The sequence below is a fragment of the Capricornis sumatraensis genome, chromosome 2 (assembly GCF_032405125.1).
Source record: "Capricornis sumatraensis isolate serow.1 chromosome 2, serow.2, whole genome shotgun sequence".
NCBI classification, from domain to species: Eukaryota; Metazoa; Chordata; class Mammalia; order Artiodactyla; family Bovidae; genus Capricornis; species Capricornis sumatraensis.
This window is the reverse complement of record NC_091070.1, coordinates 191,938,247-191,959,890: the sequence shown is the minus strand read 5'-3', so window position 1 is coordinate 191,959,890 and position 21,644 is coordinate 191,938,247. Positions and strand designations below refer to the sequence as shown.

The following is a 21,644-nucleotide window of genomic DNA, read 5'->3' as shown; positions in this document are numbered from 1 at the left end:
ACTTAAATCATGACTTTTGCCCGAATTTGACCATCTAGGATGAGACCTTGCTTATATGAGGTGCTAGGTAACAGTGTGTGGGATGGTTGAGCAAATTAAGCCTTTGAAGAGTATGTGTATTTTGAGTATAAGTATTTGAGTACTTAAGCCTGTCCTGGGATAAAACTGGAGTCTGCCTGTAATTTCCAAGTCCCCTCAGCAACCAGGGCTCTCCCTCCTCGGCATCCTGTGCCTCACGTGCTAGGTGCTCAGGGTCCCTGTGTCCTTTCCATTCTCTCCCAGGGCCTGGCACAGAGTCAATGTATATGGCAAAGGTTTAAACGAGTGGCTGAGGCATCTGTAATGAGAATTATGTCCAGGGTCATTTTTCATGATTTGAAATTAAGAACAGTCTCAGAACTTTCCACTTTGCAAAAAGAATAATTATCCCATGCAATGTGGCCCCCCATCCTCCAGCCCCATTTTGAGGGTGGCGAGTGTTGCTGTCTTGAGCAAGGCCTAGCTCTAAACAGCTCATATTATAAGTGATCAGGGAATTGACCTGCAAGGCAGAAGTCCTCTCAAACTTGGACAACTTAGCGTCATGGAAAGTGTTCAAAATCTGCCACTTGCTAAGGGCCGGACTGCCAGCTGCTAAGGACCCGACTGCCAGAGGATATCTGTGTAAGTGGGCCCACTGGCACCCTGTCTGTGGTACATGCCAGAGACCCCTCTCCCCATCACCCAAGAGCCAGAGTTTAGCTCCTTAGCTGTTCATACCCAGAAGGCTCTAAGCTTTGAGAAAAGGAACACCTGGTTTTTGCAGAGGTTGGTAGCTGGTCAATGGGAGCCGGGGAGGAATGGGTGTGGACTGCAGAGTAGCTGGAGCAGCAAAGAGCCCAGGAGCGGGGAACCATGTGGGCAGAGGCAGGGCATCAGGGGTGAGGCTGAGACCCGTGGGGTCCAACAAGAAATCCGGCTTGACCAGGGATGTGATTTATGCTGGGGACCACGGGGAGGCCTGAAAGCTAAGGGGAAGACAGCTGCAGGCCACTGGTCTGGGCTCTGCACATCCTTATCCAGCTTTGCAAATGAATCCTCAGGATATCCAGAGGGAGAAATAGTAAAAAGCTTAGAAAAAGACCCACTGCCCTTCATTATGAAAGAATGGACCCTATTCACATCATTGGTACAAAGTATGGAAAGGAATCGGCCCTATTTCCTTCCAGATTACTGGCCCCTGGCACCCCTCCCCGAACCATAGCCATTTTCTGGTATACACAGAAAAATGTCAGTGAGCCTCCAACTCTGTTTTTGAAAAATTTATTTTATACCTTTAGAAGCTAAGAACTCTGCCACTCAGTGAACCAAATTTAGAATGAAATTTCTTCCTTAGTTTATCTACTTCTTTTTGAAATTGTATAAACAAGATTTTGTACACAAGAGGTAGCAGAGGAAAATTCCAGTCTGCCTGTTCCAAGCTCAAAAGGTAACTGCACACACCTTGATGTTCGCAGGGAAGGTGTATAGGGTGAGTCTGGTGACATGTGCTCTGGGCCCAAGTATGGGCTCCAGGGGAAGTCACAGGCTGGGGTGCCTGTCCGAAGGCTCCTTTGCTTTCTTTCCCAGGACGTCTCTAAGGGACTGACTTGGCCATCCTAAGAAGGATCTCATGAAGGGAGCTTCTTGAGGACACACAGCATTGGGTTTAGTTGTGCAATTCCTATTCAACTTGCAGACCATTTTGAAAGATTTATAAAAACATCTTCATCCAAAAAGATTGGCAGTAAAAATGAACCTCTTCCAAGGTAAGCCTGTCGTAATTGTCACTTTGTTGTATGACATTAAAAAAAAGTCATCAGCAGGTTGGTAGACTGCAGCCATGGGGAAATCAAGGTTACTGGCAAAGGGAAAGTGATGTTCACTGCAGCAACAACGTGAGCAAAACCAACCAGGGTGCCTCGTGTCAGCGACGGGTGGTCCTGGTCCCGATGAACGCTACTGTGAGGATAGTAGGTGCTGGGGGCTGTGGAAGGCATTGTTTCCATAGGAAATAAGGGACAGAAGTGGCAATTTCACTCCTGAATCTGGGCTCCTGAGTGCAGCTGCCAGCGCCATATCCTTGTGGCTGGCATTTCAAGGTCACATCCCGCAGGGTTGCTTTGTGAGGAGGAGGGCGGAGAGAGGGTGGGGGGGGCAGCAGGGCGTGGGTATTCATGGACTCAAAAATCCACTTTAAAACATCACATTTGAATTTGCAAGAACATCAGAATCACATAAAATCTGCCGAGGACCTCTGACCCTTTCTCTGGGGTGCAGCTCTGCTCTGAGGTGTTGGCCCTCCACCCAGCTGGTGTCTTTGACAGACATCACCACTGGCCAGTCGTGCCACTACAGACTGCAGCCTGGCCGCACTGTAACTGCACCTCGGCAGTGAGGCCACAGAGTCTGCGGTGTGTGGCAGGAGCAGCTGTCAGCCCTGGCATGGGTCCTCTGCGCCTCTCGGACTCTGCAGACCCTTGACTGGGGCCGCTCAGTGCTTCCCGAGGCTCCCCTAGTCCTGTGCGTGGGAGCACAGAACAAGGCAGAGCACGCAACTAAAGACAAACAGGATTGAACATGTGTGCAGTGACTCAGAACCCCAAAGGTACACAATACAGGAACCATGTCGGCATCCCCTCTCCACTCCAGAAAAAGGAGTGGGCTGGCAGCTAACCTGAAATGAGTGAATGGTGCCAAGACCTGGGCAACACAACTAAATGGGTGGCTGTTCAGTGGCTTGCTAGTCATTTCTTATCCTTATCTTTTCAGTGTCAATTAATCATGCTGAGGAGAAATCAAGTCTCCTAATCCTTCTCTGTGGTAAAATGTCCAGAAACTCACAAAGCAGTGTCTCTCAACTCAAATATTTAACTTCATATACAACCAGTACTAAGGGTTTTAGTAATTCAGTTTCCAGCAAAAGCAAATGATTGCAGGTCACATAATTTAAGACTACAGTTTATTCAATATGTCTCCAAGCATTAAAAAGATTTTATGAAGTCAAACTCAATAAAATCATATCTTAAAGTGCTTTTTATTTTGCTCTTTGTAAAATTTGTTTTGGGAACAATTAGTGATTGATGTCAAAGAATGCACTCTACACTTCTAGAGAACATAGCATTTTCTTATTGCTCTTTCAATCTCAATTTTATCAGAAAAATACCTTAAAGAGCTTAATTTCCCAATTTTTGATCCTGGTAACATTTCATTAAGATCCAAGTTTATGCCCAGGGCTCTCATCCAGACCCACCTGAAATTCTATACAAATAGGGAGACATATTAAATACAAAGGTCTGTGTAAATTGAATTCTTTAACTACTATTTTACAGTGAAAAGGAATTTTTATCACATATTTTTACATCATTTTAAACTTGATATTTCTATTCAATGTTACTGCAAGATTAAAAATTCGCCCCCATATATCTAAAGGCAGCTTGCTTTTTTTTTTTTCAATATAAAAACCAAAGGAATTTCTTTTGTAGCATCATAGAGAAAGCAACAGTTTTATCTTCACTCACTCCTGTATGTTCATGTAACAAAACAGTCTGCCACCAGCTTTACTTCCTAAAATCTGTACAGAATTGTCAGTCCACACATGGACCATGCCCCAGGTAAGCTGAACTCCACAGGCTGGAGTATTCCCACTGCCAAACAGCTCCCAGGCCTTCCCCCGGGGGCTGAGAGTGCGTTCCTTAAAAACACGGGCTCCTCCTCTCATGGTAGGTTCTCCCAGTCCAGCCTCTGGGCTCTGCTAAAGGGTTCAAGAATGAGATTCTGATTTCAAGAAGGTGCTGAGCATCCAGTAACCATGACATGACTGCTCATCCCGTGCTGGCCATGGCCCCTAGGGATCCACATCATCCAGGTCACTTCTTAACTCACCGATCATCATGGGTGATTCAGAACCCTTTGGGAAATGAAAGGAATAAATACATACTTAATAAAGTTAAGAGAAAAAATTTTTCCTATGCTGACTGACTGACTTGTGTTCTGTAGTTTAACATGTCCTCATTTAACTACTTAATGTTTATCAAAGGGCAATAAAACATAACAAGTGTATGTCTGACCTCATATTTGACAATTCTTGATTATGCAGAGCTTCCATTTTTGTGTTCTTACTGAGTTACAGGAACAATCTAGTGACTTGCCTAGAGGCATAATGTGGCCTTGAGTTAAATCAAATCACTATGCTGAGTGTCAGTTTCCTTCTGTGAAATCAGGGGAACAGCGACCTCACTGGTTATTACCAGGACCCCAAAGATTATGGAGAAGGCCTTTCAGAAAGTTATGGACTGGAGGGAAGAAATGATACATGTCATTATGTCTAAACCTGCTGCATTATTCTACATAGTAAGTGTTCAATAAATAATTCATTCCTTTTTCTACTATAGTGATTAGTATTGAAAAATACTTAAAAATTTGACGCCCCTGACAAGCACACAGATTCCAATGGCATGAGGCCCTTCTTTTCAAGCATATGTGTTTCTAGGAAGGCTGGTGAGAGCAGAAGGGGAAAGCGGTAATTTTTTGTAACCCAGCAGAATGAAGTACAATCTGGAAGGACCGTATCTGCAAACGGGGCTTTATCAGGATGCTCTCCAAGCTGAGTAGAACAGACAGCAGACTGAGACCAAAGCCTGGATAAATGTCACGGTGCAACGCCGCTCTGCTTTCTAAGCACAGAGGATGAGTCCTGAGCAGAGGTTCCCAGGGGGTGGAGCTGGGGTCTCCTTTCTCTCTTGATGACTGAGGTTGTCCCTGGGAAGCCTCAGGGCAGCACTGCCCTCTCACCCAGGACTGGCCCTACGGATGTACCTGCTGTAAGAGTCTCTCTCCACTCCCGTTCGCAGGACTGCTCTCCGACCCGTTGCTGCTCCCTGACTGCTCCTTCTCATTCAGCAGTGCTGTGGCATATGCCAGCGTGTCCTGCCAGAGGTTGAAGCACAAGGAGAAGTCAGGGTGTGCAGCGGCAGCGGCACCCGGAAGATCGCCCTTCACTTGACCTTTGGAGGCGGTGCCTTCACGTCAATGTCTGTGGCAGGTGGGGCCACACTGAGTGACCCCCACTGCTTTCCTTCCAGGCCAACGACTCACTTGCTGCTTTTTCACAGAAAAAGCAACTGTGTCTTCAGTCCTTACTCACTTTTAATGTATACCTCTTTTCTGAGACAGTGGTTTCTGAGAAACACACTAAAAATCCTTACTAAGGGATTTCAATCCACACAAAACCAAAAGACAACTCTCACCTGAGCTGAAATTGTTCGCTGAAAGGTTTTTCCAGTTGATGTTTCATTAGAGACGTTACTCTGCGGTGTCCAATAATGTTCTGACATCTGACAGGGAAGGTCAAAAAGGCCATTAGAGATGACAAATAAGCCCACATGAATCTACAATTTCTACCAATACATATTACAGTATAAAAAGCATATAGAATCGTATATAAGTTGACCCAGACTTTCTACCACATCAGGAGATTCTTTTTGATAAGACTGCACTTCTGCTTTTAACAGTTCACTAAAATACTACCTCTTAAATAATCATCCTTACCTTTTTATCCATAAAATTAAGACAAATGTATTAACATACAAATTACATGTATAAAGATAGGTATTAACTGTTCCCCAAAATGTGTGAACTCTGAAAATACTCTGACAGTCTCCAAATCAAGTCTGAGATTTTATTTCCTGATAAGATGTGTTGTTACTGATTCCTATGAAATAACCAGAAAAGTGAAAACTCCGTTACCTTCTTCTGCAGCCACTGCACAGCCCAACTCCAGTGGTGGGAATTCTCCTTGAAGTATTCTTTAGCAGCAGGACACCTGGGGATTGCAGGAAATTTTTATTAGCCAAACGCCTTCTTTGCAAATATTCTTGTTGAATGTGGTCCACTGGAGAAGGGAATGGCAAGCCACTTCAGTATTCTTGCCTGGAGAAGCCCATGAACAGCATGAAAAGGCAAAATGATAGGATACCCAAAGAGGAACTCCCCAGGTCACTAGGTGCCCAATATACTACTGGAGACCAGTGGAGAAATACGCCAGAAAGAATGAAGGGATGGAGCCAAAGCAAAAACAATACCCAGTTGTGGATGTGACTGGTGATAGAAGCAAGATCCAATGCTGTAAACAGCAATACTGCAAAGGAACCTGGAATGTCAGGTCCATGAATCAAGGCAAATTGGAAGTGGTCAAACAAGAGATGGCAAGGGTGAACGTCGACATTCTAGGAATCAGTGAACTAAAATGGACTGGAATGGGTGAATTTAACTCAGATGACCATTATATCTACTACTGCGGGCAGGAATCCCTCAGAAGAAATGGAGTAGCCATCATGATCAACAAAAGAGTCCGAAATGCAGTACTTGGATGCAATCCCAAAAACGACAGAATGATCTCTGTTCGTCTCCAAGGCAAACCATTCAATATCACAGTAATCCAAGTCTATGCCCCAACCAGTAACGCTGAAGAAACTGAAGTTGAACGGTTTTATGAAGACCTACAAGACCTTTTAGAACTAACACCCCAAAAAGATGTCCTTTTCATTATAGGGGACTTGAACACAAAAGTAGGAAGTCAGGAAACACCTGGAGTAACAGGCAAATTTGGCCTTGGAATGCAGAATGAAGCAGGGCAAAGACTAATAGAGTTTTGCCAAGAAAATGCACTGGTCATAGCAAACACCCTCTTCCAACAACACAAGAGAAGACTCTACACATGGACATCACCAGATGGTCAACATCGAAATCAGACTGATTATATTCTTTGCAGTCAAAGATGGAGAAGCTCTATACAGTCAACAAAAACAAGACCAGGAGCTGACTATGGCTCAGATCATGAACTCCTTATTACCAAATTCAGACTCAAATTGAAGAAAGTAGGGAAAACCGCTACACCATTCAGGTATGACCTAAATCAAATCCCTTATGATTATACAGTGGAAGTGAGAAATAGATTTAAGGGCCTAGATCTGATAGTTAGAGTGCCTGATGAACTATGGAATGAGGTTCGTGACACTGTACAGGAGACAGGGATCAAGACCATCCCCAAGAAAAAGAAATGCAAAAATGCAAAATGGCTGTCTGGGGAGGCCTTACAAATAGCTGTGAAAAGAAGAGAGGTGAAAAGCAAAGGAGAAAAGGAAAGATATAAGCATCTGAATGCAGAGTTCCAAAGAATAGCAAGAAGAGATACGAAAGCCTTCTTCAGCGATCAATGCAAAGAAATAGAGGAAAACAACGGAATGGGAAAGACTAGAGATCTCTTCAAGAAAATTAGAGATACCAAGGGAATATTTCATGCAAAGATGGGCTTCATAAAGGAAAGAAATGGTCTGGACCTAATAGAAGCAGAAGATATTAAGAAGAGGTGGCAAGAATACACGGAAGAACTGTACAAAAAAGATCTTCACGACCCAGATAATCATGATGATTTGATCACTCATCTAGAGCCAGACATCCTGGAATGTGAAGTCAAGTGGGCCTTAGAAAGCATCACTAGGAACAAAGCGAGTGGAGGTGATGGAATTCTAGCTTGTTTCAAATCCTGAAAGATGATGCTGTGAAAGTGCTGCACTCAATATGCCAGCAAATTTGGAAAACTCAGCAGTGGCTACAGGACTGGAAAAGGTCAGTTTTCATTCCAATCTCAAAGAAAGCCAATGCCAAAGAATGCTCAAACTACCGCACAATTGCACTCATCTCACATGCTAGTAAAGTCATGCTCAAAATTCCCCAAGCCAGGCTTCAGCGATACGTGAACCGTGAACTCCCTGATGTTCAAGCTGGTTTTAGAAAAGGCAGAGGAACAACAGATCAAATTGCCAACATCCGATGGATCATCGAAAAAGCAAGAGAGTTCCAGGAAAACTCTATTTCTGCTTTATTGATTATGCCAAAGCCTTTGACTGTGTGGATCACAATTAACTGTAGAAAATTCTGAAAGAGATGGGAATACCAGACCACCTAACCTGCCTCTTGAGAAATCTGTATGCAGGTCAGGAAGCAACAGTTAGAACTGGACATGGAACAACAGACTGGTTCCAAATAGGAAAAGGAGTACGTTAAGGCTGTATATTGTCACCCTGCTTAGTTAACTTATATGCAGAGTACATCATGAGAAACGCTGGACTGGAAGAAACACAAGATGGAATCAAGATTGCCGGGAGAAATATCAATAATCTCAGATATGCAGATGACACCACCATTATGGCAGAAAGTGAAGAGGAGCTAGAAAGCCTCTTGATGAAAGTGAAAGAGGAGAGTGAAAAAGTTGGCTTAAAGCTCAACATTCAGAAAACAAAGATCATGGCATCCGGTCCCATCACTTCATGGGAAATAGATGTGAAACAGTAGAAACAGTGTCAGACTTTATTTTTTGGGGCTCCAAAATCACTGCAGATGGTGACTGCAGCCATGAATTTAAAGATGCTTACTCTTGGAAGAACAGTTATGACCAACCTAGATAGTATATTCAAAAGCAGAGACATTACTTTGCTGACTAAGGTCCGTCTAGTCAAGGCTATGGTTTTTCCTGTGGTCATGTATGGACGTGAGAGTTGGACTGTGAAGAAGGCTGAGCGCCGAAGAATTGATGCTTTTGAACTGTGGTGTTGGAGAAGACTTGAGAGTCCCTTGGACTGCAAGGAGATCCAACCAGTCCATTCTGAAGGAGATCAACCCTGGGATTTCTTTGGAAGGAATGATGCTAAAGCTGAAGCTCCAGTACTTTGGCCACCTCATGCGAAGAGTTGACTCACTGGAAAAGACCCTGATGCTGGGAGGGATTGGGGGCAGGAGGAGAAGGGGAGGACCGAGGATGAGATGGCTGGATGGCATCACTGACTCGATGCACGTGAGTCTGAGTGAACTCTGGGAGATGGTGATGGACAGGGAGGCCTGGTGTGCTGCGATTCATGGGGTCGCAAAGAGTCGGACACGACTGAGCGACTGAACTGAACCGAACTGAGTACTTTAAAATTTTGAAACACAAATGCTACTTTCAGTTGTCTTTATATGAATTTGTATTTTCTTTTGCTTTGGATACATTCACATGTTTAAAACTCCAAAAAGCTGTAAAAGGTAAATATGTAGTGAAAAGTTTCTTATCTATCTCTAACTCATCCAATCAGTTCTACTAAAATCAAGGTTGGAAAATGAAAAATAACAAACAAAAATAGCCAGAAGAAATTGTACATTTGATAAATAACATCTTAAATATTTTTAAAAAATTAAAAGTATAATTGATTTATAAAGTTGAGTTAGTTTCTGGTGTACAGCAAAATGAACCAGATATACATATACTTTTTCTGACTGTTTGCCATTACAGATTATTACAAGAAACTGAAGACAGTTCTCTGTGCTATACAGTAGGCCCTTGCTGTTTTTCTGTTTTGTACATAGTAGTTTGCATCTGCTAATCTCACACTCCTAATTTATCCTTCCTCAACCTCCTTTCCACTTTGGTAACTGGAAGTTTGTTTCCTATGTCTCTCAATCTTTTTTTTTTTTTTTAAATAAGTTCTTTTGTACCATACTTTATATTCCACATCTAAGTGATATGACGCTCCTCTTTGTCTGACTATTTCACTTGCATAACGACTTGTAGGCCCATCCATGTTGCTGCCAATGACATTGTTTTTTTAAGAGCTGAGTAATATTCCATTGTATATATGTCCTACATCTTCATCCATTCGTCTGTTGATGGACATTTAGGAGGCTTCATGTCTTGGCTATTGTAAAATAGTGCTGCAGTGAACACTGGGGTGTATACATCTTTTCAACAGTTTTTTCTGGATATATGTCCAGGAGTGGGATTGCTGAATCATATGGTAGCTTTATTTTCAGTTTTTAAGGAACCTCCATACTGTTTTCCATAGTGGCTATACCAATTTATACTCCCACCAACAGTGTAGGAGGGGTTCCCTTTTCTTTACAACCCCTCTAGCATTTAGTATTTGTAGACTTTTAATGATGGCCATTCTGATGGTTGTGAAGTGATACCTCACTCTGTTCTGACTTTGATTTACACTTCTCTGACAACTGGCAATGTTGAACATCTTGTCATGTGCCACTTGGCCATCTGGTATGTCTTCTTTGGAGAAATATCTATTTAGGTCTTCTGCCCACTTTTTGATTTTTGTTGTTGTTGTTATTAAGTTGTATGAGCTGTTCATATATTTTGGTAATTAAGTCCTTGTTGGATGCATCAATTGCAAATATTTTCTCCCATTCTGTAGGTTGCCTTTTCATTTTGTTTATAGTTTCCTCTGCTGTGCAAAAATGTATAAGTTTGACTAGGTGCCACTTGTTTATTTTTGCTTTTATTTCTATTTCCTTGGGAGACTCGCCTAAGAAAACACTGCTATGATTTATGTTACAGAATATTTTACCTATGTTCTCTTCTAGTAATTTTAAGGTATACAATAAATGACCTCTTGATAAAATCAAACTAATCTTTAATTTTTATAATTTAAATAAGAAAGAATGATATGAGGGAAAAACAATTTTAAAACCTGCTTTTGGAGCCTCTCTCTCCCTTTCCATTTGTATTTGCCCACCTAGAAAGCTGTCCTTATTTGAAGATAGTACTGATGGGGAGACTGCCATTAACATATGTACAAAATGGGATATGTGCAGGATAGGGAAGTACATATGAAGACACTACTAATATATGGACTTTGTGTTTGCTGGCATCAGATATGCTATGTGGCCCCAACACTACTTGGAAATACCACTCTTTTAGCCTTTTATGTCATTATGATGACATGCTGTCAGTATGAAGCCTAATTAATGAACCCACAATTGTGGCAGGATGATCTCCATCTGTGTTTACAATATTGTCATCTGGAAAATGTGTGTTCATGTGCTATTTCAATGGGGCTCTCATTTAAAACTGTTGAGGATGCTCAAATGCAGCAGATTAATCCCAACAGATTTCTCATTCTGGTATAAGTCCAAGGATAGCTAAGAATCAGGAAAAATCTGGAGCAAAATAAATTAAGCTAAAGAGAGCTCAGTGCAAAACTCAGTGATGGCAGTGCTGTCTGCTCAATAATCCTGGGTTAATTACACTCCTGGTATGTATCCTGAAAAGATAAAAACTCTAATTTGTAAAGATACGTGCACCCCAATGTTTGCTCTGCAATACTATTTGCAACAGCCAAGACATGGAAGTAACCTCTGTGTCCACTAACAGAAGCCTGGTTTAAGAAGATGTGATGTATCTATATATACACAAAGGAATATTACTCAGCCATGCATGTGCTAAGTTCCTTCAGTCGTGTATGACTCTTTATGACCCTATGGACTGTAGCCCGCCAAGCTCCTCTGTCCATGGGATTTCCCAGGCAAGAATACTGGAGTGGCTGTCATGTCCTTCTCCATACTCGGCCATAAAAAGAATGAAATATTGCCATTTGCAGCAACATGAATGGACCTGGAGAATATTATACTTAGTATCCTTTATATGTGGAATCTTAAATAATACAAAAGAATCTATATACAAAGCAGGAACAGACACACAGACAGAAAACAAACTTATGGTTACCAGCGGAAAGGGGTGAAAGGAGGGATAAGTTACAGGAGTATGGGATTAACAGACACAAACTACTATATACGAAATAGGTTAGAAACAAGGATTTACTGTGTAGCCCAGGGAACTATATTCAGTATCTTGTAACAACCTATAATGGAAAACAACCTGAAAAAATAATATTAACTGAATCACTTTGTTATACACGTGAAACTAACACAATATTGTAAATCAACTATACTTCAATTAAAAAAAATAACCTTGGATTAGCATGCAGTCACTCTGATCTTTTGTGGGCCAACATAATAAATAAACAGGGGAGCTGAAGTTGCAAACAACTCAGGTTCCTTCTAACATTGAGAACCTTTCCAAGGATCTACTGACAGCTGGATGGATAAGTAAAATGCAGCACATATCCATTATCTGTACAACGGAACGTCATTCAGCCTTAAACAGAAAGGAAATTCTGACAGACACTACAATATGGATACACCTTGGGAGATGTCATGCTATGGGAAATAAGCCAGTCATGAAAGGAAAAACACTGTATGATTCTACTTATGTGAGGTATCTACAACAGTCAAATTCATGGAAACAAAGTAGAAGGATGGTTGCTGGGAGCTGGAGGGAGGAGGAATGGAGAGGTACTATTTAACGGCTACGGAATTTCAGTTCTGGAAGATGAAAAAAGTTCTAGAGATAGATGATGGTGATGGCTGCACAATGCTATAAATGTACTTAATGCCGCTGAACTGTACACCTAAAAATGGCTAAAATGGTGAATTTTATGTCATGTATATTTTAGGGACCTCGCAGGTGGTGCTAGTGGTAAAGAACCCACCTGCCAATGCAGGAGACCTAAGAGACACGGGTTCAATCCCTGGGTTGGGATGATCCTCTGGAGAAGGGAATGGCAATCCACTCCAGTACTCTTGCCTGGAGAATTCCATGGATGGAGGAGCCTGGTGGGCTACAGTCCATGGGATTGCAAAGAGTTGGACATGACTGAGTGACTTAACACACACATATTTTAGCACAATTAAATAAAAGAAGAAAAGAACCTTTGCCTTGAAGTCAGTCAGCCTGTACTCGAGTCCTGGCTCTGTCAGCAGGCATGTCATTTAAACCACCCATGATATGGGACTAGTAACAGCACCTAACCTCCTAAAATTGCTGAAAATGTTAAATGAGAATACAGGTGATATTTAGCACAGTGCCTAGGTTCATAGGTTTAAGTAGCTGTTATATGATTTGGCCTCTTGAGAGACTGTTTTCAAAGTGGGGACCTAGAAGCTGACACAGCTGATAGTTAACTAAAGATATCTTGAGTGATAGTTCATGAATTCTTTCCGTTGAGGTCCCTAAACCCGCCTTGGACTTCTCTCCTTCCTGCACAAAGCTGTCAGTTTAGCACTTTTTCCCGCCTTGGATTCCATAAGATCTGTTACTTTTAATACTCTCCTTTTATGTCTCTTTGAGATTGTTTGAATAATTGTCTGTACCATCCAAGCAAGTATGCCCCGACTGACTCAGATTCCCTAGGTACCAAAACAAGGGAATTTTTTTCCTTGAGTCATATCTGACTTGTAACTAAAAACATCATTTATGCAACTGCATTTTGAGTCAATACTTACTTTTGAGCAAGAGTTACAAGAAACTTGACACACTGGTAGCAGCGGCTGCTGTCCACATGATTACTGTGGTGCATCAGAGCTGAAGAATAAAGGAAGAAGTTTTAACAATAAAGCACTGAAGTGAAAGTAGGCCCAGGTAACAACAGCTCTCCTGTTCTGAAAATTCACAGCAAACTTTTGATAAGCAGATGAAGAACTTAACCAAAGCATAGTAGTGCTGACTTAACAGGGTTTTCCAAATTCTAATGGACAGAAACACTACTTTAAGTATTCAAGAAAAATACAAGATGGTGAAGGTTTGACTTTCAGAAGAACTGAAAGGAACTAAAATTTATATTGGCTGATTTTTCACCTAGAGACTTGCAAAGTTTTTCATTCACTGCAATACTGACAAAGAGTAGTTAAAATACTTCAGTGTGATAAATGGAGACTTATGGTACTTTCACTTCAACAAGTATTTACTGGTCAGTGCTTTGGGCATTTAAAGATAAATATGGCCAACCCTTGAGCAACATGGGCTTGAACTGCACAGGTCCACTTATACGAGAGTTTTTTTCAATAAATATGTATAGCACACTACACGACCTGTGGCTGGTTGAATCCTCAGGTGCAGAACCATGGATATGAAGGGTAGACTATGGAACTTGAGCATCCATGGGTTTTGGTGTCCGAGTGGGTCCTGGAACCAGTGCCCTATGGCTACCAAGGGATGACTGCAATGCCTGCTCCCTGCCCTTGAGGCGTGTATGGTCTGTAAGTTTCAGAGAGCCTGGGTGCTGCTCAGAGCAGAGAGCACCATTTCAAAGCGGTGGCCTAGAACGTTGTAACTACAGAACATTCCAAGCATAAATTTCTTTTCTGCAATAAAAGGAGATGCTGAAACTTCCTTTAAATACACAGCAATATCTAAAATGACTCAAGTTAACTGGGAATACAGGTGGATGGTGGGAGTTGGATAAGACTATTTTTAACTAAACTTTTTCTAAGAAATAGCTCATTAAAGCCACTTTAGCCTTCTGAAAAAGAAAAGGCTGTCAAAAAACTTTTATGAGCAGATAATATTGGGTGCATTCATACCACAGGTTAAAAGAAAAAAAGAAATTGCATTTCATGAACTTGACAATATCCTGAGTGTAAGGTTTTAGTCTTTTCCCACCTCAATGGCTACAGAATGGAAGAAAGGTTTCTTGTTAAAGTGGCAAACCTTTAGCTTGCTGAAGAAAGTCACAGCACCCCTGAATCTTACCTGACCCAGTAAAAGGACCTCAAACTGTTGTCTTACGAAAAGCAGGGGTGTTCAGGGTAGTAAGATCCTCTGGCTTTAAATCTCCTGACTAGACTGAGGGAGTCTAACAGCCCTGACCAGACAACTCCTGGATTCCTCAGCGATCCTTGCCAGGCAGAGTGTGCCGGGCAGACCCTGGGGAGGAGAGGCTGGCTGGAATGATGGGCTCTCTGCACCTTTACTGCAGGCGCTTCTTCACAGGGCAGCCATACTTGCCTAGTAATCCATTTTCTGTCTCAAACACAAACTTGACTCGTTCCACTTGTATGGGATCCTCGATGACCTGTGAGAAGCAGGAAACAAAGGCTGGTAAATGAAAGAAGAAACTTGTGTTACAGACACTGGTGCCTTTAAAAAAAACTAGTTCAAGGGACTATAGTTACTAACATAGTAAAACCAAAACCAAATATGTTACTGCCCTATTTTCAACAATATATTAAATTTCAAACTAAAGATAAAAAAAAGTATTAAGCAGTATTTGAAGATCCACACATTTCCTAATACATGCTCTTAAGAACTGACTCTAGGGTTCTCTGTGGGTTATAAGGACATGTATTTCATGATCCCAAAGATCAGAGATTTACGGTTCGCAAAACCTGTCAAAGTTTTGATATAATACAGGCTCTACAAGTCGATGTGGAGATTTATGCCACACCACACAAGGCTGGATCTATGGCACACTCTTGCTGTACTTCTAATGCCTGACACTGAGCTGTGCACAGTTCAGTAAACTAAGTGGGTCTGCTGTTGAGCAGATGAACATCACTCAATCCCACTCCTGAGAAGCAATGATCTTACAAAAGCGCTAGAACCAAAAGGAGGCAAAGGACCAGAGAGTCAGGCATTTTAGAAATGGCACCCATGATGTATCTCCATATTCAAAAGTGTTTATTAAATGCTTACCCTGTGCCAAAGCCTTAGGGACCTAAAGGGAAGCCAGTCCCCATCCCACTGCCCGCTCTTTATTTTAAATGGTTCTTGGGCTAGTCTCTCTCATTGGTTCACAACCAGTCACCAAATTCCACTGATTCTTTTTTCTTTTTTAATTTTTATTTTTACTTTGTTTTACTTTACAATACTGTATTGGTTTTGCCATACATTGACATGAATCCACCACGGGTGTACATGCGATCCCAAACATGAACCCCCCTCCCACCTCCCTCCCCATAACATCTCTCTGGGTCATCCCCGTGCACCAGCCCCAAGCATGCTGTATCCTGCGTCAGACATAGACTGGCGATTCAATTCTTACATGATAGTATACATGATAGAATGCCATTCTCCCAAATCATCCCACCCTCTCCCTCTCCCTCTGAGTCCAAAAGTCCGTTATACACCTCTGTGTCTTTTTTGCTGTCTTGCATACAGGGTCGTCTTTGCCATCTTTCTAAATTCCATATATATGTGTTAGTATACTGTATTGGTGTTTTTCTTTCTGGCTTACTTCACTCTGTATAATTGGCTCCAGTTTCATCCATCTCATCAGAACTGATTCGAATGTATTCTTTTTAACAGCTGAGTAATACTCCATTGTGTATATGTACCACAGCTTTCTTATCCATTCATCTGCTGATGGACATCTAGGTTGTTTCCATGTCCTGGCTATTATAAACAGTGCTGCGATGAACACTGGGGTACATGTGTCTCTTTCAATTCTGGTTTGCTCAGTGTGTATGCCCAGCAGTGGGATTGCTGGGTCATAAGGTAGTTCTATTTGCAATTTCTTAAGGAATCTCCACACTGTTCTCCAAAGTGGCTGTACTACTTTGCATTCCCACCAACAGTGTAGGAGGGTTCCCTTTTCTCCACACCCTCTCCAGCTTTTATTGCTTGCAGATTTTTGGATCGCAGACATTCTGACTAGTATGAAGTGGTACATCATTGTGGTTTTGATTTGCATTTCTCTAATAATGAGTGATGTTGAGCATCTTTTCATGTGTTTGTTAGCCATCCGTATGTCTTCTTTGGAGAAATGTCTATTTAGTTCTTTGGCCCATTTTTTGATTGGGTCGTTTATTTTTCTGGAATTGAGCTGCATAAGTTGCTTGTATATTTTTGAGATTAGTTGTTTGTCAGTTGCTTCATTTGCTATTATTTTCTCCCATTCAGAAGGCTGTCTTTTCACCTTGCTTATATTTTCCTTTGTTGTGCAGAATGATTCTCTTTCTAAACACCTGTTGTTCCGGTCCTAGCCCCTTCTGCTCTGGTCTCTCCTTAGTATAAGCCTCGGTATTTTACACTCCGATTACTGCCACAGACTCCTATATGGTTTTCCAATTCCAACCCTGCTTCTTTCTTTAGCCCATCCTTTAAGACAACTGCTGGGGGAATCTTTCTAAGACATAAATCAGGTTATATCACTTTCCTGCCTCAAACCCTTCCATGGTGTCCACCCCTGATGGCAGAGGTTACTAACTTAAATGTCTACAGAATCCGAGATGGTAAGAAATGAATGAGCCACGTGACAGACAACAGCAGTGCCGAGGGCAGTGGGGACTGGGGACCACAAGCTTCATGGAAAGGATATGCTGTCACTGCTCTGGGTGGCTGGAGCACGCAGGAAACAGACCAGTGTGGCCAGATGACCTGATTTCTGAAGACAGGTTGGAATCCAGAAATTAAAGAACAGAACAATTTGGGTCAAATAGACAAGACATGTAGGTGGAACTTGGCCACCAGTGTGTCACCACTGGCCAACAGGGAAAAAGTCCACAGGCACTGGAACCTGGAACTCTTCCTGGTCTGGTCTGGGCTCCTTCCCCAAACCCCACCAGTTTCCACTCCTTTTAGTCCTATCTCTTCCAGTCACTCAGCAAACCAGGCGTTTGGTAGAGAGCACAGGCTCCACGGCCAGTCACCTGGCTCAAATCCTGACTGTCACTTAGTGATAACGTCCTTGGGCAGGTCACTCCACTTCTCTAAGTTCAGCTTCTAATAATACCTTATTTCACTGACTACAGTTGTATTTTTTCCCCTGCCTTTTGTATTTCTCAAACTGGGATGCACCCTATAGTGGATTACATTTCAGTTTTGTGGCTCATGGAGATATTTTCAGTAGCACATGGACAGGCTGCAGAGCCAGCCATTCACCTCTCTTGGTTCTTGCGACGTTCACACAAGATCACACTTGAGCTGAGCACCATTTTTCGTGCATGGTAAGTAAGGCCTTTGCTTTCTGCACTAGAATTGCTTGCGTCCCTCACTAAACAGAAGGAAATTTATTACCACCCACCTCTGAATCAGTTAAGGAAAGAAGAATGGGTGATGTGAAGAGGGCTTGGTGAGTGCAGACCAAATGGATGCAAAAGCAACACAAGGACATACAGTGTTATCTGCAAACGCACGCTGCCTAGTAACTACCTAAATGCCAGCGAATCAAAACATGTGTGACTTACCAGTATCTCATGAAGTAGCTGGAATGTATTCTTTAACTCATGGGGTGGAGCTGTTTCTAGTTGGTTCTGAAATATTTTTTAAAAGCACAAAGATTCCAGTAAGTCTTCAGCGAAAAGCAGGTCTGAGTGGCAATCAACAGTGCTGGGGCTCCAGCCTAAGTTCTACCATCACCTGGCTGACCCTGGGCAAGTCATTCCCTTCTCTGGGTCTCAGTTCCCCAAATGCTAAGTCTGGGGACTGAAACAACACCACGACCCTCCCTGCTATAACCCTCCGTGATGTTTCACTATGAAATTAGGAAGGGGAGAGGGAAAGCAGCAGAAAGGAAGGGAGAGAGTTTTAGTCACTAAACAGGCCTCATTTTGTACTTATATTTCATTTATACTCATTCTGTTTTGTTGACTATTCTTGAGTAGCTGTGAGAATGCTAATTAGAGTGTTCTGAGATCAACATGCTGTGAGTGAAATATAAGAAAAGTTCAGCTTAGGAAGTAGAAAAATCTGCCAAGACACACTAAACAAAGAAAGCAAGGTTGAGAAAACTCACACCCATGTGCATTTTAATAACCTTACACATGATATGCAGTGGGAAAGGACGCGGCATGACCAGAAGGCATGTGCAAGGTGCCGGGTCTGATACTAAGTACTGCATGTATCATGCCTCACTGAATCTACACAATCTGTGAGGCCCGGTCAAACTTCCTCCTGTTTTCCAGAAGAGGAAACTGCCCTTGGTTACATAGTTAGTAAACAGTAAAGAGAGGTCTCAATCAACCCTGATACGGCAGACCTGTACAGAAAAGGCTGAGGGCAAAACATACTTTAATTAGAGCTTGGAGACATGATCTACTGATCACAGCTACTTGTTAACACTACCTGTATCACTGTTACAAATCCTGGGGCAGGCAAGGTGTGGGACAAACTAAAATATCTCTTGTAATTTCACACAAAGAGGACTGGAAAGACGCATAACCGATGTGACAATACTGGCCCATGGGGTAGGGTGGAGAGGAGACATGGCTGGCTGGTGATGGTCGAAATGGACTTTGCGTATTTTTTCACAAAGAGAATGAAGTCATGTATTCTCCATGTAATTAAAAATTAAAGATTAAAAATGAATAAAAATGGTATGCATAGGTTTAAAGGTTTTTCTAATAATCCCTAGCAAGGCAGTAGTTAAGAGCAGAGCCCTGGAGCCATACTGCTGATATTCGAACTCCCACTCTGCCACTTACTAGCTGTGTGACCCTGGTGTCTTCAGTACCTTCAATACCAGTATCTGTACCTCACAGGACTTAGGTACTAGAGAATTCAGTGAGTTAAATATGAAATATGCTTGGAACTGAGCTTGGCGTCCAGAAAGTGCAACATAAGTAATTACTACACACTGATTAGAGCTTCATAATGAACCATATGTATTACTACTTCAGAAGGTGAGAAAAATCAATCTGCTTTTGATTTTTTAGATGTGGCCTGGGGAAATAACCTGAAACTTTAAAACCATTTTATACAATAATGGTCACCACAGCATTATCACTAACTATAAAGTATTATTCTTAATAGTTAAAAATTGTACCCAATGCAAATATGCCTCACTGGGAAGGGTATGGCTGAGTAAATTGTGATACATGAGAGATACATGAAATACACTCAGCTAGCTTTTAATGATATGGAAAGTACTTATAATGTCAATTGAAAAAAGAGGGCACAAACATCATACAGACAATAAAATCCCAATTATGTTAAAATATACGCATAGAAAATAAAAAAGGAAACGTGAGAGAATATTCATGGTAATCATCATAAATGGTGAGATTCTGAATTCTTTATCCTTCATTTAAAAAATGAGCCTATACTATTTTTATGATTAGGAAAACAATTTAAGTTATTAAAAGAAGCAAAGTGCCTGGGAGCCAAAGCAATGCTTTCCTAGGTCTCAACCGAAGGCTCGCAGGCTGCCACAGGTGTTGACGAGGTCCTACCTTAATGAAATGCAGCATGGTGAAGGAGAAATGCTCGTTACAGAAACAGCAGTACACCACCATCTCGATGAGTGCCAGCAGTGAGCCCGTCAGCTCTCGCAGAGCAAACATTACCTAGTGAGGGCAGAAGAGGAGTGTTTCTTTTGTCACAGTTCACTGTTAAAATGCTGTTTCTGACTTTCACTGAAATCTGCTCAGATTAAGGACCATCAACACTGCCTCAAAACAGTTTGAGTCTGAGAGTTAACACAATCTGTGCAAATGTGTACCTTTTTCTCACTTTTATCAGATTTTAAAGGGGATCTCCCCCATTAAAATAACCACTGATAGGTCCAAAAAATACGTGACGTTAAGCTTAAAAAAAAAAAAGAGAGATATAGCACAGCACTGTTGATGTAAATAAAAACCAGTATGATTATGTTCACCGAGTCATATATATAAACATCAAGGTACAGAACGAGGACTGGAAGATTACGTTCTTAAGGTGTAGTAGCTCTGGGTGGAAGGGAGAGGGACCTCAACAGGAGGTTGTGAAGGGCTCACTTCTATACCCCTGAGGTTGGAAAACCCGGATGCTTCAGAGCTGTAGTATTTCAGGACAAAGGACACACAAGATTGGGAATAAACCGTCTGATAATAAATGGAGTGACTGTGACTCGGCCGGGGGTGGTGGTGGTGTGTGTGTGCCATATACACCTCCTCCGGGGATCTGGAGGCCCAATTCTTAGTTGCAGGGAGGACTAATTATATTCTTTTCAGGTGCCTATTTCTTTCTGACATACATACAGGAAGTAAAATTAATCTGAAAGACTGCTTCTTAACTATACTCCCCTTTAAGAGAGTAACATAACAAAATACAACTAATAACAAAAGGCATTTTTTTCCTCAAAAAGAAAAAAACAAATAAAAGGAAAATGGCTTTAGTAGACCAAGGACATACCTCTAACAGGTAAGGTTTCCCTTCAGACAAGAACAACAGGGCTTCGACTTCCTCGTGGAGGGGCAGCAGGGGGCTCGAGGGGGCAATGCTAATAGGCGGCCGTTGTTTAAATACACCCGGAGCTTTAGGAAATCAAAGGAAAAAGCCACCTCATGTTATCACGTGAAACCGACGTCTACAAGGTAAGGCGACTGCCTCAAGATTCACACACCCAACTGCTGAACATGTACAGCCGTCTCTCACAGTCATGAGACTTGAGAAAAGGCTTCCTCTCTCTTTCAATGTATGCCCTGGACTAACTGTTAAATCCCTGGACTCCCAGTGATTCACAGCCAAGATAATCCTTTTGAAGAAGTTTAAAATGAGAAAAGAAAATGGCTCAAAGTGCCTCTGAAGAGACGGAAGACAAGGCACTTCTGCTGCTTAAACAACTGCCAATGCTGAGCAGAATCTCTCACGTGGAGGGGGTGCCCTACATGCTGGAAAAGCTAGGACTCTCACTCTCAATTGTCTTTCGCAGACCCGTCTGAACTCATAATGGCGGGAGCTTCATCTTTTAGACTGGTGAGTCAGGATTTAGGAAGCACAGTCTAGCTCACGACTATACGAGAGCTCCCCCACATTGCCTCAGAGAGCCGACGGCGTCTCCAGCTCAGAGGGATGCACTGTGATTTTTAATCTAGCTTCCTGGTCAGATGACGTGAAAACCCTTCCATAGGCTCTGGGGTCAGAGGCCTGGGTTCCACACTGGCTGCTACGCCTCTGACCTGCTGTGAGATGTGGGAGTCACTCTCGCTCTCCCCATCTTAGCTCCTGCACACTCAGAGGGGGAACCAACCTCACAGGTCTGCTGAGG

The 21,644-nt window shown here is 42.2% G+C and overlaps 1 protein-coding gene across 1 annotated transcript in view; it reads right to left on the bottom strand.

Moving 5' to 3' along the window:
• Positions 1-1,469: 1,469 nt before the first annotated feature.
• USP24 (ubiquitin specific peptidase 24) overlaps positions 1,470-21,644 on the bottom strand; it is a 163,498-nt gene continuing 143,323 nt past the window's right edge. The window contains exons 60-68 of the mRNA XM_068966782.1: positions 20,789-20,910; positions 19,849-19,962; positions 17,866-17,931; positions 14,687-14,753; positions 13,186-13,264; positions 5,767-5,842; positions 5,268-5,354; positions 4,837-4,947; positions 1,470-3,928 (exon numbers count right to left, since the gene is read on the bottom strand). Of these exons, the coding sequence (XP_068822883.1) occupies positions 3,866-3,928; positions 4,837-4,947; positions 5,268-5,354; positions 5,767-5,842; positions 13,186-13,264; positions 14,687-14,753; positions 17,866-17,931; positions 19,849-19,962; positions 20,789-20,910 (785 nt within the window). The 3' untranslated portion in view covers positions 1,470-3,865. The remainder of the gene's footprint in view (positions 3,929-4,836; positions 4,948-5,267; positions 5,355-5,766; positions 5,843-13,185; positions 13,265-14,686; positions 14,754-17,865; positions 17,932-19,848; positions 19,963-20,788; positions 20,911-21,644) is intronic.